Below are 16,728 nucleotides of genomic sequence, written 5' to 3'. Positions count from 1 at the left end.
AGGACGGTCGGCTGTGTTTAGGCGGAGTTTAGGTGTGTAGGTGGAGTTAACAGACAGCCATGACGTGGACTACAACAAAATGGCACATTTCTGCACATTGTTAGAGCACACTGATGGTCACAAACTATGTAAGAGTGGCTTTAGCTTGGTCTACACCCATTGGAGAACGCCTGCAATGCATTTCACCCAGATTGATGCATAATTGTAGAGGGCTCTAGGATTAGGCCCCAAAATTAGTGAAATGCATTGGGAAGTCATGAGCAGCTTAATCAGGAATCATTGCTTGCTGTTCTTATACACCCTAAACAAGGGTTATGTATTGTCCAAAAAGTTGTGTTTTTGCCCTAACTAAAAAAAAAATAAAAACTTACACTATCAAGGAGGTCCTACACTACTTGAATTCTTTTTTTTTTTCAAATAATTAATATCTCATGCACATAATTGTTGAGCCTGCAGAAGGAAAATGCAATGTATAATCCTGGATGTTGCATAGCTTGGGTCCTTTGAAACATTTACTTTTTAGTGGTCCCAAAGCTTCTTATAATCTCGCTTCTACAATGACAACCGCAATTAGAACTTCTAGCAAATTGTTCTAGCACAATTCAGAATTTTTTTCCAAACCAAACCCTGCCTGCTGAGCAGCTGAGAAGATTTAGAACTCCTGGTTGATTTTATTCCTATCATGGGACTCTTCTTTTCAAATATTCTATTGTTGTTTTAACATAGAAAAACAATACATCATTAGACTCCGTTCACACTGGGGCGACCTGTCAGGCGCCGTAGGTCGCCTGCCATAGAGTAGCTGTGGACCCGTTCTAATAGGAGTGACACAAGTCGCTCTGACTTAGAAAAAGGGTCCGGAGCTTCTTTGGGGCGACCTGGAGCGACCTGCATTGACTTCAATGATATGAAGTCCATGCCGGCCGCTCCGAGGTCGCGGTGCAAGTAGCGTCGCCCCAGTGTGAACGGGGTCTTAATTAGAGTCATATTGTAAGTATACAATAACAAAGAACAACAAGGAAGTAGGAAGGTAGAAGAATATGTAATGTGACGCCTCTATTATATAGGTTTCACCAGTCTGTAAGTGTTTGCAAGTTAAAGATGCCCCACTTTAGAGGAATGCAGCATCTTGCTGTATTTAGGAGTTTGTAAAGCCAGTGACTTGTAGTATGTGGGTTTTGGAAGAGAGGAATGGTGAAGTAAATATTGTGCAGAAGTAAAATCCAAAGTGTATGTTGTTATTTTCATAAAAGTTTCATGTACTGCTTTCCAAAAAGTTTTTATTTTTGAACAGGACCACCAGGGACTCTTTACCCCCACTTCCTGCTGACAATGGTTTTACCAAACAGGAAGTAAGAGTAATCTGCAATAGGGGCACACAAAAAAATCTGACAGATCTTCTAGCCTGTCTTTACTGTACTAAAAAAAGTTCCACTTTTTTGTAATAAGTTGTCAGCAAGACAAATAGCAAGGGTAAAACTTTTTAGCAGAGCCTGAGATAGCACTAAAAAAACTGAAAGGGACTCTAACCCTTCCCCTCTCCAAAATTAGGAATAATGTTTTGGCTGGACATGTGCTTTCAAGACTATTTGCTGCTTGTTAAGAATAAATATTTGAATGTCCATTAACTATACTTCTTTATAGTAACCCCTTTTATTTATACAGAATTGTGAACAAAAAAGCGTGATCTCACCTTATCTCCATCATAGAAAGTCCTTCCATCACTTGCTCTCTTCCATGTAATCTCGGGGACAGGTTCTCCCTCTGCTTCACATGTCAAGGTCACATGACCATTTTCAACTGTCGTCTCATTCTGCAGTTGTATAATATGAGGCTGCACTGTTAACAAAATTAGTTAAATTACTGCTAAAATTATTTAGTAGCACAAAACTGAAATAAGACAGAAGGACTGGTAAACAATCCCAACAAATCCATGATCACTGTTTGTACAAAATAAAGCAGTAGTTTGACAGCATAACATACACTCCTATACAATGGTTGTGCTTGCTACAGTGCAAGCCTGTAAGTTCCCTTGTCCATATGTGGATAATGTTATCTTGAGTGTTGTTATGCTATGAGGCTTAGTGACTTTTGTGAGATACAGAGCATCCTGTAATTGATATACTATAAACCTTTTAAATTCAATACAATGTAAAAAAATATTGTACAGCATATAAAATGTGTTAGGTGACGTAAAAAAAATGACTATTAAGCAAAATCTGACTATGGCTTTAGAAGGCAATAAGCAAATTAACAGGCAAGCTGCACAGAAGGGGTTAAAAAGTGCCTTGACCGGAAGTGACTTCCGGGAGCGGTGGAACGCACGCCAGCTGAGGCGTTGTAGTCTGGCGCGGGAGAGAGTGAGTTCCCGATACATCCCACAGTGGCCCTAGGGCATTTATATGCTCATAGAACTGGTGCTGGTCGGGGCACTTTTTAATGTAAGGGCAACTACTGCAGAGTGTTTTTTTATCTGATGGGTTTTAATAAACTGTGTTGCACTATAATTTTGTTATTTGTCTTACATTCCAATTGACATCGTATATCTGAGGGGAGGAAGCTGTCATATCTGCATTATTCACCATATTGGGAAGGCGTATCTATGGCATAATAAGATACATCTGTCATTAAACGCAATATGGTCCATAGGCCTACGGGCCCTGGTGAGTGCATTATATTTTCTACATGTGGTGAAGCACTTTTTGTTTGGAAAAAACACATATTTTGCGTGGATACATGGATCTAGATACCATCACTTTGTTTTTATTTTTTGGACTGTCACTCTATATACTGGACTACTACTCACAAATTGAATCGGTTTTACTGATATAGATATTTGTGTTATAATATATTCTATATGTTTAGTATTCACATACATACATAATTGAGATATTATTTTGGCACACAAACCACTGGCACATGTGTGTTTATAAGAAAACATTTGTTGTTAAGTGTGTTATTTATGGTATTTTTAGCACATTGTATATGATTGTGTAGAGTATAATTTCAATGTATTATTTTTTAGCATGCTCACAGGAATGGTGAGAATCACTGATGATTACTAATATTGTGTAACAGTGCCCACTTTTATTTTTTGTTATCATACACTGATGCAAAGTTAAACAGATGAAAATGTTTAAAAAATTTGGATTTTCAACTCTTTTTCACTGTTTAGGTTTTCACAATGGGTTTGCTAGCCCGGTATTAGTTATCTTTGTTTTAATATACACTTTATTGTTACACTTTACCTGACAGGTGAGCAAGGGATCTGTTACATATCATTTTTTCTATAGGCAAAATCACAGGGGTGTTAAATCCACAGACCTATCATATTAATTTTTTCCTAAAATAAATACTGTAGACTGCATAGGTGGACACAACTGTTTTTAAGCCCCCTGTAAATGATGTATGTTTCATAGTTTCATAGTTTGTGAGGTTGAAAAAAGACATCAGTCCATCCAGTTCAACCTATGATGTGTGTGTGTGTTTGCTGTTAACCATACATTGTATATCCCTTGTGACAGGAAGTCAGGTAAATCTGTGAATGTTGTCACAGACAGGAGATACACTTCTGCTTGGGTTAGACAATTCACCAATTACTATAGGGTGTCAGCTGAAAAGGTAGCCAGGACGGCTTAAGGAAGTTGAAAGGCCTTCAGCTGTTCGGAATGAGGAAGTTAAGGCCTCTATAATTTGTCCAAAGGAAGTCTATTGATTGCTGCCTCCTGACGCTGTGTAAGCTGGGGAGAGGAGGACAGTCAGATGTGTGCCTCCCGATGCTGTGTGAGCTTGGGAGAAGGATTGCTGCCTCCTGATGCTGTGTGAGCTGGGGAGAGGAGGACAGTCAGATGAATGCCCCCTGAAGCTGTGTGGGCATGGGGAAGACCTCCTGGAGCGATGTGCGCTGAGGAGGGTAAAAAGTGTGAAGACCTCCTGGAGCGATGTGCGCTGAGGAGGGTAAAAAGGGTGAAGACTTCTCAAGGTGAGAAAATGAACTATTTCTATGTGAAGAGTGTGAAGAGAAAAACCAATGGATGTTTTCTATGTGAAAGGAAAGTCCAATGAACATGTGCTGTGTGAAGAGAAATGGGACATTCTCTATGTGAAGAAATAATAAATGGACTATTGACAGTCTGCTGTATGATCAGCCAAGTCTGCCCAACAGTAGGTTGGGGACAGACTTCCTTAGATAGGTTCCTGTGTGTGAGAAGGTAGCCGCCCACAGTGGCAAGGATTTATTTTATTTTGTGTTTTATTTTATTTTGGATGTTTTTGACGCTTGCACTTGTGTGAAGAAAATTGCATGAATAAACCAAACTGTTGTTTGCAACCACTTCTCGGCTATCTCCCTGTGTAACGAATCCCCCCAAGGGGTCATCCACGCCCGCCACTGAGCTAATCAATCCCACACCCTGTATGTTGTGGTCTTTAAGGTACCCATCTAATAGTTTTTTGAAACTATTGATGCTCCCTGCTAATACGACTGCTTGTGGAAGCGAATCCCACATCCTTACTGCTCTGACAGTGAAGAACCCCTTACGTATTTTAAGGTTAAACCATTTTTCCTCTAGTTTTAGTGAGTGGCCACGTGTCTTATTGTATTCCCTTTCTCTAAAAAGTTTGTTCCTTATGCTAGGGTCGCCAGTACAGTATTAGTATATTGATATCATATCACCCCTCAAGCATCTCTTCTCTTGTTAACAATGGGAACTCTTGTTTGACCTCCAGACCTAATGGAAATTTATTATACTCCTTGAAGTGTATGTAAACTCTAAGGCTCCATGCACAAAAGTCTTTCTGGACGTCAGATTGCTAGCAGGAAACTGCTGCTTTAAAAACGCGCTTTTAACAGCTTTTTTTAATCATGTTTATGTGTGTTTTTGAGTGTTTTTCAGCATCAGTGCTGACCAGCTTACATTCAGCACTGCAATTTAAAAAATGCTGAATGCTGATAAAAGCATGTTTAGGAGCGCTTATGCATGTTTTTAACTGTTCAGCATTTTTTGTGGTCAGAAGAATCGCTCTTGAACAGGATTTTAGGGCGGGTAGACAACAGCCCATAAACTCCCCTGCTAATAAACTTCAAAAAACGTCCATGCATGCATGGATACATAGGATAACATTGAGGGGAATTTAAGGGCTGTTAAAAAAAAAACACCCAAACTCACAAACATGAGTTTATCAGCTACAGTTTGCATGCGGCCTTACACTGAACTTCTTTTTTTAATTTCTTTTGGTCTGTTGAATATACCAGCATATCTTTTGGTTATCTTGGTTATCTTTCAGTAGCTTTGGTTATATTTTGGATAAGTGCTAAAAGCCAACTGATCCTGCCAGAAATCTTTTGAACTAGCTGTGATTTCTGTCTCTACTGATTTATATTAGCCAGTATTGTTCTTAATCTGGATGAAATAATATACCTCCTTTATGATGATAAGGAGAGGGGAAGGCTTTTTGAAGTTCTAACATTCTTCCTGTCTTAGGGTGACAACATTGGCCCACTACAGATACAGTACAGTGAGTTAGTGTTGTCACTTTACGGCAGGGGGTGTCTTACTGGTAGGATCATAAGATCAATGCAAAGGCAAAATCCTGAAAAAAGAGAACTAACACAGCCACTACATCTAAGGACTGCTAAGTTTCAATATATAAAAAAAAATCATTCTAGGTTTTTCTATTGTATAGGCAGTCCCCGGGTTACAAACATCTGACTTACAAACGACTCCTACATACAAACGGAGAGAGACAACAGGAAGTGATGAGAAATCTTGCCCTAGGAAGGGAAATTCACTTCTGTAAGAGTTCTCATGGGAAAAAGGTGTCTCCACTGAAGCTTTATACCTAATCCTTGTGTCCACAATAACCCAAAATTTTCAAAATCCAATTGTCATAGAGACAGAAAGTGAGGTGAAATCTTCTGAACAGGGGTACAGACAGCAAAACAAATGGCCCCTTTGCTATCTAAAAACCTAAAAACTATTATTTTGGCTGGAGCTAAACTTAATAAATGTACCTGTTCCGACTTACAAACAAATTCGACTTAAGAACAAACCTACAGTCCCTTTCTTGTTTTTAATCCGGGGACCACCTGTATGTTAGAAGGACAATTTGTAAATGCTAATTGTGCCATAGCTGTATCATGAAAAATGTACCTTTCGTCTAAATTGCACCAGAAAAATTATAATTCACTTCCTGTTACATGAATGGGCTTAGTTACCTTTGTGTTTTCACCCTCATAGGTGTATATTTGCATATAAGGTGCTGCCTCTAACCGGTAATCCAAAGTAATTTTGAATGCGATTTAGTGATTTTAACACTGTGATGCTCACTGTAATCCATGCTGGTGGCTCTTAAATGAGGAAACAAAAGTCTTGACCACACACAGACAGTGCAGAACAAGGCATGGTAAGTCAGTAATGAGGAAAAATTAGCTGCGGGCAGACCATGAACAATACTGGTCACTAATCCTTTGTCCTCTGCCTACATTTCCTGGGCACAGCTTCCAAAGTTCAGCTTCTCTTTAACTAATTTGTGTTTTGTAGTTTAATTCTACCTTTTATATTTTTACTGTTTAGGTAAGTCTGCTAGATTTTCATACATCAGCAAGACCTTTTTCACGAGATGAATTACTTATTCCAAAAATTTAGCTTTTGGCCTTGACTGCTTCACAACCATTTTTATCCTACAACAACAAGATTCAGTTTTTGCTTGCCATAACCCTCTGATCATTCTTGTGTACTGACTACAAGATGCAATCTAGCAGACTCTCATTCCCAGGTGAACGCTTACAGGCTGCTGTTTCTAGAAAAGCAGCATGGCTTCATTCTTTGTATCGCTTCCTTTCAGCAGAATTATTACAGCACACACCATATAGCAGAGATATAGCACCACAATATTTCAGCTAAGGCTATAAGCTTGTGAGTCCTCAGTGATCTCTAGAATTATCTAAAATGACATTTTATATACTAAATGTGCTGGCAGCAATAATGTATTTCTCAAATGAGTTCTTGAGAAACAGAATCAGTGTCAAATATTTTTTCTTGCTGTATCTCAGTATTTACACATAACATTAGGATGTAGTTCACTGTATGGCTGCTTATAGGTGATCAACTTAGTCCTAATCCATGTATGATTAACCATTTGCTAGAAAATGGTTAAAATAAGCTCATAGCTGCAGTGGCGAGAAGGGCCTCCCTCCCCTCAGCCATTCATGGTGGTTTCCAGGCTCTTCCATTCCTCCAGGGAGCTCAGAACCACAGTAAATGATTGGGATAGCTAGATAAAGAGGAGATAGAGGAACACCCATTCCCTGACCTCCTCTGTGACTAATCAAGCTGGAAGTGACAATGAGTTTATTACTTCAGGTATCAGAGCTGTCATTCTCTGACTGCTACAGTCAAGGAGGCAGCTAATCAAGTAGGATATGCTCTTGGATGCTCTAGAAAGAAGGGGAGACATTGGGAGTCTAATAGATCCCCTGAGGTCCCCATAAACAGTACTTGTCACTTGCCCACCTGTTTTAGTAATTCTAAAAATAAATGCTGATTTTTAACAGGTGGGAACAAGTTTGAAAATTGTCCCGAATAGCAAGTGGTTAAAAAGAGATCCTATCACTTTGCTCATGTTAGGCAAACTGACAGAGTTTCCGAGTAGTAGCCTACACCCAATGCACCCACCTTTCTCCCCCAGTGCTGCTCTCCTTCCAGTGATAACACTGCAAAATGCCAGGTGCTTTCAGGTACAGGTGAACATGTGACCTTCTTCTATAATTCAATGTCTGGGCCTGAATGGTCAAATGCCAGGCCCAAACACAGTCACGTGGTGATGGAGAGTAACATCATTAACACTGTGTAAGCTTCCGTCACTGACTGCAATGAAGGAAGTAACAGGTAGGGACTAGGGAATAAAGGTCAGCAGGGAGTGCGCTAGCAAGAAACTCTGTTACTTTGTCCTATATGGACTATAAAGGCTCTTTAATGCATATGTGAACCCTCACCTTGTATAACAACCCAATTCAGTTTAAAATAGAAAATTAAAGGCAAAACATTTGTGTATAAATAGAAAAAAAAAAACATGAGAAATACTTTTGTTCCCCTTTTTCATAAGTGATCACATATCCTATGTTCTCAGCTGCATAAGAAGCTCAGAGAGCTGGATGAGAAGAAACAGCAGCACATTGACTGGCTTTGCAAGGGTGTCTGGTCATTGGAGAAGAACAGGCTGAGTTCTCAGCACAGCTAGAAACCTGACAATGCTGTGCTCTCATGCCTAGTGTGGTCCATTTTTAACAGAAAAGTAGAGGGACCATCAGGAACACCAGATATTTCACACAAAGGTGTACGTTTAGTAAACTGAGATAAGCCGAGATCTGGATGATAACGGCTTGTCTCAGAGCATTTCCGGTTTAAATTACTGAGACGAGTAGTGGAGAACATATTCTTCTCTTCTCATCTCAGTACACAAATGGCTTTCATTCACTGCAACAGAAACGGCCAGTTTAGTAACACATGATGTCACCTTATCACTGTGTTTCTCTTTGAAGATCTCCTCTTCCTGCTTCTCCAGCTCAGAGGTGGAGAATCAGGGGGAGAAGCTGTGTGATTAGAGGAAGAAGACTTCTTTCTTCCTATATATCAGCACCAGTGGGTTCAAAATGAACGTATATATTGTATGTATGTATGTATGTATGTATGTATGTATGTTTGTGGGTGTATGTATGTGTGTGTGTATATATATATATATATATATATATACTGGTGTATGTGTGTATATATATATATATATATATATATATACTGTATGTACTGGTGTGTATATATATATATATATATATATATATATATATATATATATATATATACTGTATGTACTGGTATGTATATATATATATATATATATACTGTATGTATATATGTATATATACTGTGCAGGTGTGTGTGTATAGATATGTTTTCATGTGTCAGAACATGTCATTACGAGTTCTTTTAAACTTTAGTTTCACTTTTTAAACTTAGGGGCGGCTGTAGTCTCACAATATCTCGTGAGATTACAGGCTGTCCACCCAGTTATACACAGATCTCGGCAGTTCTCAGAGAAAAAAATTCTTCTCTGATCACCCTGTGAGAAGTGAAGTTCTCCGCCTTCTAAACTGGGTGCCAGAGGAGATATTTCTTCTCTGAGAACTGCCGAGAAGTGAACTGAGAGAAAACTTCTCAGTTTACTAAACGTACACCAAAGGAAGCAATGCAAAGAGAACAGGATACCTTTTCATACAAGCACATTGTACAGCAGGCACATATCAGGAATATAAAATTATAGGTTTACATATTCTTTAACTAAAAAAATGTTTGTACACTTTATAGGGTTAAATTAAGTGTATGTGCATAGAGAATGGAACTTATACAGGTGTATAGGCACTGTCATATATGCCCTGTATATAAATCATTTTAAATAAAGATGGAAAAAATCTGGAAAATTTGCTTCTATAGCTCTGCAAGGTGAATATCTGCTAAATAGCAAGAGTTATCAAACAGCCACAAAACAGCTCACTGTAATGCAGAGTGACAATGTCGCCCCAAACAGGAAGCCAGTACTCCAAGGGCGATTGACCTTCTTACTCTGTGGGTGACCTCCAGTCACCTGGAAGGATCCAATGAGGATCTCAATTTTGAAGCTTATGGGTTAAGACTCTCTTCCCTCAAGACATTGCTGACATATTTAGGAAGTAGTATACAGAAGATGGTATCTTGTGCTTTCCTGACTGCGGTGATCCAGGTAAGAATGGTTTAAGTAAAGTTTCTTTCTTTTATCATTGTTTTTCTCAAACAGCCACTGTTCATACACAGTATCACTATCTGCTCGTTGCTGGATTTGTTGCAAGTTTTACACACAACTGCAAACTATCATGAACACATATTTGCAAATGCATGTAATTTGTTAATACCAATGTGTTTCCCATAAATAGTCTTAGGCTTTAAAATGCAATTATTTTGTGTATTTAAGGGGATACATTTAAAGGAAGATCAGAATGGACTGGACAGAAGCTGAAATGTCCTAGAAGCATTGTGATTAGTTATAAAACCTGCAGAGCGCATGGTTGAATCTGTGACAGGTGTCTTAACCTTGATAACAAGCCAGACCTGACTGCATCTGCCAAAAAATCATTCTAAATGAAATCTGGATACTCCAAATCCTCTCTGATAAATCTGCTCATAAATTGATCAAATGGCAGGCATGCCTCCCAAACGCTGGATCTGAGATGCTCCTTTCTGACAGCTGGTTTTTAACATACAAAAACAATACAAGCTGTGTATCTACCTGCATTAATAGGTTAAAAGGTAAGCACAAACATATTGTCTAATTAGCTGGAGAAAAGGTATTATGCATATGCAGTAAGCACATCATTTCATTAAATATTACATTGTTTACCTTACTTTAAAGTGTATGTAAACCTAAAAACTACACTTACTTTTTTTGCCTTCCTTGAGCACAACTAAACCACACACTGTTAGGTGAAAAATTAAGTACATTTCATAGGAATATTCCAAAATTTTGAAAATATTTGAACAGGCAAACTTGGGGGTTGATTTATTAAAGGTAAATAGACCGCACACTTTTGAAAGTGCAGTTGCACTCTGCAAGTGCAGTTTCTTCAGAGCTTAGTAAATGAGGGAGAGCTCTGCTGACTTCCATCATCCAATCATGTGAAAGCAAAAATGTCGTTTTTTTTTAAAATTTTCCTTGCATGTGATTTTGTATTCTATGTAGAGTGAAGTTTTAGCTCAATTACTAAGCTCTGGAGCAACTGCACTCGCAGAGTGCAACTACCCTTTCAAAAGTGCACACTCTATTTGCCTTTAGTAAATCCACCCCATTATTTCTTCATTCAAACAGTGCCAACAGATAAAACTAATACACTTGAAATCATTACATTTAAATTTGGCATGGCATATTCATACTCATAATCTAAATAAATAAAGATTTGACACATTCTAAAAGTAAGTGCATCTCTACATTTACTCAATAGAAAGTGAGGGGATTGGATATGGGTCTTTAAATTTTGCATTCATCATTACTTAACTCTATCTAGAAATCTTAGTTGGGCTTACTCTCCCATTGAATATATTGATCATTCTATAATATTGGAGACACCCAACAATGTCTATATATTTCTTCAAATGTATCATATCTCACTTTATTATATTATGCATAGATGTAAACTAAATATACATAATTTAAAAACACATAAAATTATAGGTGACCGCCATGACTGATATCTTATTTCATTATCACAGTAGATTCAAATAATACTCTCATGTGTATATCTTTCCATCTGCCATGGATATGTTGGTTTTAAGGAAGGAGACAAGAATCCACATTCTTTCTTTTTGGATGTGGACTCTTTATGAAATGTATTTTTAATTATATAGCGCTGCACTATTTCCTTTAATTTGTACTTATATTGTCCTTTCCGCAATATAGTGTCAGCAGCTTCTTTAGTATACTGAGTATCATATATATCTACCCAGCGCAGCAGATACATAATTAATATATTTTCTTTATTGAAATCTCTTGGTGCTGCAGCTGGTTTGGTTATTATGTATATATTTGATTTTTGGGTGACACATTATATTAATATGGATGGTATATTTAGCCAAAATAGTGAACCAGAGGATGATATTGGGGGTATGTTTCTTAGGCTCAAGAATTTAGTTACTACAGAATTACATACCAATTGGAATATTGTTTTTCTTTTTTTGAGAATTATATCTCAGTTAGGAAGCATGGTCCCTAGGAGCCTAAAATGGGAGGTAGCCCTGCAGAGTGATATTTTGGTTGTTACTAAAGGTTTTCAATACTTTAATAAAGCTGGGATTAGTTTGTTGAATTTTATGCTTATTGAGAAAAACCAGAAATGATTAAAGTTGGACGAGCAAATTAACACCCTTAAGGAGATATTGAGTCCTTATAAGGGCAATGTTGATTACAACAAAAGGTCAGAAGCTCTGAGAAAGCACTTGGAAAAAGAGATGGAGCAAAAAAATAAAAAAGGAAGAAGTATCTTAGGGATCTGAATGACTATAAAAATAATAAAAAACAAAGAGGGGATTTTTGAGGTGAACAACTCAGAATCTAATGAGAGAGTGGTTGGTTTAGGGGAACAAGCTATTACCCATCCTCCATTGACTCCTCGGCCCCCTCAATCTAGTGGGAGGCCCAATCCCAATTTTTCCCAATTTCCCTATTCCCAAGATAGAGGTTTCCTTTAGGGAGGTGGGAGAGTAAGAGGGAGGGGTAGACATCCCCCTTTCCCCAAAGGGAATACAGTTACTACCTATAATAGATTTGACCCCATTAAGTGAAGAAGCCACTAATGGGATTGATCAATATATTATTGAAAACACCCTTCGGACTGGGAATCCCAACAAAGCCAGGGTAGGGATTACTCTCCGGCTATGCCCTCTGCTAGTAATTACTGGCAAAACAGAATCATCCCTCTAAGCCGGATTATTTGGGTAGGGGGGATGTATATTCCAATTATCGCAATAATAACAATGGTAGGGATTTTTTTCCCGGGAGAATTCCCAACATAAAAAGGTCAATAGATCCAAAAGAGGGTCCAGAGGGGGAAGGAGGGTCCACTCAAAAAGAAGGGGAGTCTAAAGGACTCTGGCCTTTTTAATTTAAGTACAGAAACCATCACAGATGAGGAGAAATATGTGTTGAATCACGGTTAAAAGTTTGCCCCCCCCCCTTGAGCAATATATACATTTGAAACCTTTATGGATATCCAGAAGCATATCCGAAAGATAAATATTAAGAGGTATATGATCACTAATGCTATTAGTTGAAATAGGATGGCCTCTACTGAAATTAGGAATGCTTCCCTGTCCAATGCATCATTATTAAATCCACCTGGAAATTTAGCTTCTTCGATTTGGGGAATTTAGAGATTTAGTGACCAAAGATTTGGAACAGTTACATATTAAGAGGACTAGAAGTGATCATATGTTTAAAAAGGGATTGGATCTTTTAAAATTTTAAAAGGATGTATAGATATAGTGGTGCGCCCTGCCAATAAGGGTATTGTTATTCTTGACTCTGAGCCTTATAAGTCAGAGATGCATCAGCTGTTATCTGATCAAGACACCTATGTTTCATTCAGAGGCAACCCTACTCCTAAATATGAAAAAAGAGCTTGTGTCCTTGATAGAAAATGGTTATCAGAATAAAATTCTTTCTTAGTTCCTGTTGCTCCCAGAGTCCCTGTGATTTTCTACCTTCCAAAGGTACATAAAGACCCATTGCACCCCCCTGGAAGGCTGATCATTTGTGGTACTGATTCAGTTACTTCTAGGGTGGTTAAATATATTGTTTACTTTTTACAGCCATTAGTGCCTAAAACTCCATAATTTCCAAGGGACTCTATACAGGTCATTAATGTTCTAAAATCTGTTGAGTGGAAGGATAGTTATTTACTTGCTACGGCTGATGTTTTTTTTTATGCATAAGATTATATCCCACCAGCATGGCAGGGAGGCAGTTAAATATTTTCTGGGATCAGATGACCTGTTGGCTATCCAGATAAGCTTAATTTTTTCACTTTTGGATTTTGCAATGGGTCACAATTATTTTTGGTTTGAGGGTTCCTATTACTAGAGAATAGAGGTGTTGGCATGAGTGCTAAGTTTGCGCCCAGTATGGCTAATCTCTTTATGGCCAAGTTGGAGGAGGATGTCATCTATGAGTGACCGAGACTGGAGATAGTTCTCTGGAAAAGGTACATTGATGACATTCTCCTCCTATGGGATGGCGATCCCGATCCCGATCCTCAAAATGATTTTATAACTATGCTGAATAGGAATGATAGGGGTATCATCCTTCAGCATGAGCCAGTAGGACTGATATTTATTTTCTGGACCTACAGATTAAAGTAGTGGCGGGTGAAATTGTTACATCTACCCACTTTAAGGAAACTGATAGAAATGTATTTATCAATACCAACAGTTTTCACCATTCTGCTTGGTTGAAATCCTTTCCTATCAGTCATTTCCTGAGGCTGAGGAGGAATTAGACCAATCATGAAGATTTTTTGTGCAAAGTTTCTTCCCCTAATCTTAAGTTCGTAGAAAAGGGCTATGATCCAGCTGAGTTGTATTGTGCACTTATCCGTGCAGACGAGAAGAATAGGGATGATTTACTGGCACCTAGAAATGCTAATTGCAATGATTGCTTCAAATATGCTTTCTTTACCCTGTACTCCTTCCAGCATTATTCATTTAAAAAGATATTGCAGAAACACTGGGATGTGTTGCGTAGTTATAGTGTTTTAGGTCCTCACCTACCTGAACCCCCCCCCAGTTGTTTACAGAGGAGTGCCCTCCTTGAGATTACAGGTAGCTCCTAATGTGATAGAGCCCCCCAAGACAATTTCTTTCTTTCAAAATATGGGTGACTTCTTTCCATGTAGGAAATGTTCTATCTGTAAGATCAATGCTCAGAGAGATAGGAGGGTTGAGTCTTTTGAGTCTAACTCTATCCATAAGCATTTTGCTATTAAGCCTTTTATTACTTGCACATCAAGAAATGTTGCTAATCTTATCCGTTTTCCATGCGGCCTTGAGTATATAGGTTGCACTATTCACATGCACCAAACTAGGTTAAATGAACATGTGGCAAATATCAAAAAGGGTTACCCTAAACATAGTTTGTCTAAGCATTATGCTACCTACCATAATAAGAATCCTGCGGGGACTGTGTTCTTGGGTATAGATAAATTCACCAGTAGTTGCAAAGGTAGTAAGGCAATTAGGGAAGTCTCTAAACCCGAAACTAGGTGGATTTTTACGCCTAAGACGTACACCCCATTCGGTATGAATACTGAATGGGATGTGGACGCTTTTATCAATAATGTCTAAACAATGTGACCTGTTGTTATTTATTTCTTTGTATTTTTATTGTTCTGGATGATTTTATTTTATTTTGATACATATGAATGTTATTAGTGTAGGATTTTTAAATGATGTATTAATCTTCAAGGCAGCAAGATCTCGCCATGGCCTGGTATAGTCGTTTTAACTGAGATAAAGTTTTTTACTAGATATTACCATTGTCAACTCACATATTGTCCACTAGTGGAAAATTTTAATCAAAAGGTTTTGATAAATGTGTAATTTAACCACTTGGCGACCAGCCGCTGCAGTTATACGGCGGCAGGTTCCCGCAAATTGCCATACCTGTACAGCGATTCACAGGAGCGTTCCTGTGGGCGCTGTCGGTGGCATGTGCCTGCGCCCACTCGATAGCGGGGATGCCGAGCCGATTGCTGCCGGGCACCCACGATCACTCCCTGTGAAGAGAGGTCAGTGGTCTGCTCTCTGGTATCAACACAGAGCCCCTGTGTTCCTGCTATTTAGGAACACAGGTCACTATGTTGATATTACAAGCCCCCCCCCCACAGTTAGAAAACACCCCCTAGGCTCACACTTAACCCTTTGATCACCCCTGGGTTAAGCCCAGTAACAGTGCATATTTTTAACACTGATTACTGTAGTAATGTCACTGGTCCCCCCAAAAGTGTAAAAAATGTCAGTTAGGGGTCCGATCTGTCCACCGCAATGTGCAGCCCTGCTAAAAATCACTTATTTCCACCATTACAAGTAAAAAAATAAAAAATTCAAATTACATAAATCTTTCCCCTAGTTTGTAGACCTGATAACTTTTGCAAAAACCAATAAAAATACGCTTATTGGGATTTTTTTTACCAAAAATATGTAGCAAAATGCAAATTGGCCTGACATGATGAAAACATTTGATTTTTACTTTTTTTTTTGGGGGGGGGGGAATGTTATATGGCAGAAAGTGAAAAATATTGAATTTTTTTTCCAGAATCGTAGCTGGCACTGATGGGCACTGATAGGCAGCACTGAAGGACACTGATAAGCTGCACTGGTAGGTACTGATTGGCACTAATTAGCAGGGCCCTCTGATTCCTACTGTATTTAAGTGTATTGTATTGTAGTGTCTACCCTCAAGTTGTAAAGCGCTGATTAAACTGTCGGCACTATATAAATCCTATATAATAATAATTAATAAAAAATATTAATTAATATTAATAAAAATAATAACAATAATAATAATCCCCCCCCCCTCACAGAACGGTTCTGCCTCCCCTGAGAATGATCTGTGTGTCTAGGTGGACATCATGTCAGCCAGACCCACTGATTGGCTCCCGCCGTGCACAATCACAGCGGAAGTGGGTTGCCGGCGGCACACTCCCTAGACCCAGTGCATGAAACCACGTACAGCTAAGTGATTTCGCGCAGGAGGGCCGATCTGCTGCAGTATAGTATTTGCATGGGGTGGTCCATAACAGGTTAAATCATGCCCCTTCCCAGTCCAGGCATGCCTGACCATTTCCAATCCTATGACAAGTGATAAAATAAAAAAAATCAAGCATTTCAGGAATTCGTTTGGCTATAATACTGACAATTTTTCATCTCCTGATCTTAGCTATCATCTCCTCATCAGGCAGGCCTGACTGTATAAAGTTCAGCTTTGAGTATTGAGATATAGATATTATGTTGGGGAAATTGTTGCAGAGGTGAGAAGGCGTATTTGTGAATTCCTGACTTAAAGTGCACTTATCCTTTTTTTTTAATATGAACTTTTATCTGATATTATGAGAAGATAGCATCAGGAGTTAATTGGAAAATGTAGCAGACATTG

At 38.5% G+C, this 16,728-nt stretch overlaps 1 protein-coding gene across 3 annotated transcripts in view; it reads right to left on the bottom strand.

Annotated features, from left to right (window-relative positions):
- The window catches only part of NCAM2 (neural cell adhesion molecule 2), a 491,943-nt gene that overhangs the window by 148,718 nt on the left and 326,497 nt on the right, over positions 1–16,728 (bottom strand). For all 3 annotated transcript variants that reach the window (XM_082247052.1, XM_082247051.1, XM_082247053.1), the window contains one exon: positions 1,694–1,839. In XM_082247052.1, the coding sequence (XP_082103178.1) occupies positions 1,694–1,839 (146 nt within the window). The remainder of the gene's footprint in view (positions 1–1,693; positions 1,840–16,728) is intronic.

This window comes from Pelophylax lessonae (genome assembly GCF_965119305.1).
Source record: "Pelophylax lessonae genome assembly, chromosome: 2".
Classification (NCBI taxonomy): domain Eukaryota; kingdom Metazoa; phylum Chordata; class Amphibia; order Anura; family Ranidae; genus Pelophylax; species Pelophylax lessonae.
This window is presented reverse-complemented; position numbering and strand designations above follow the sequence as displayed.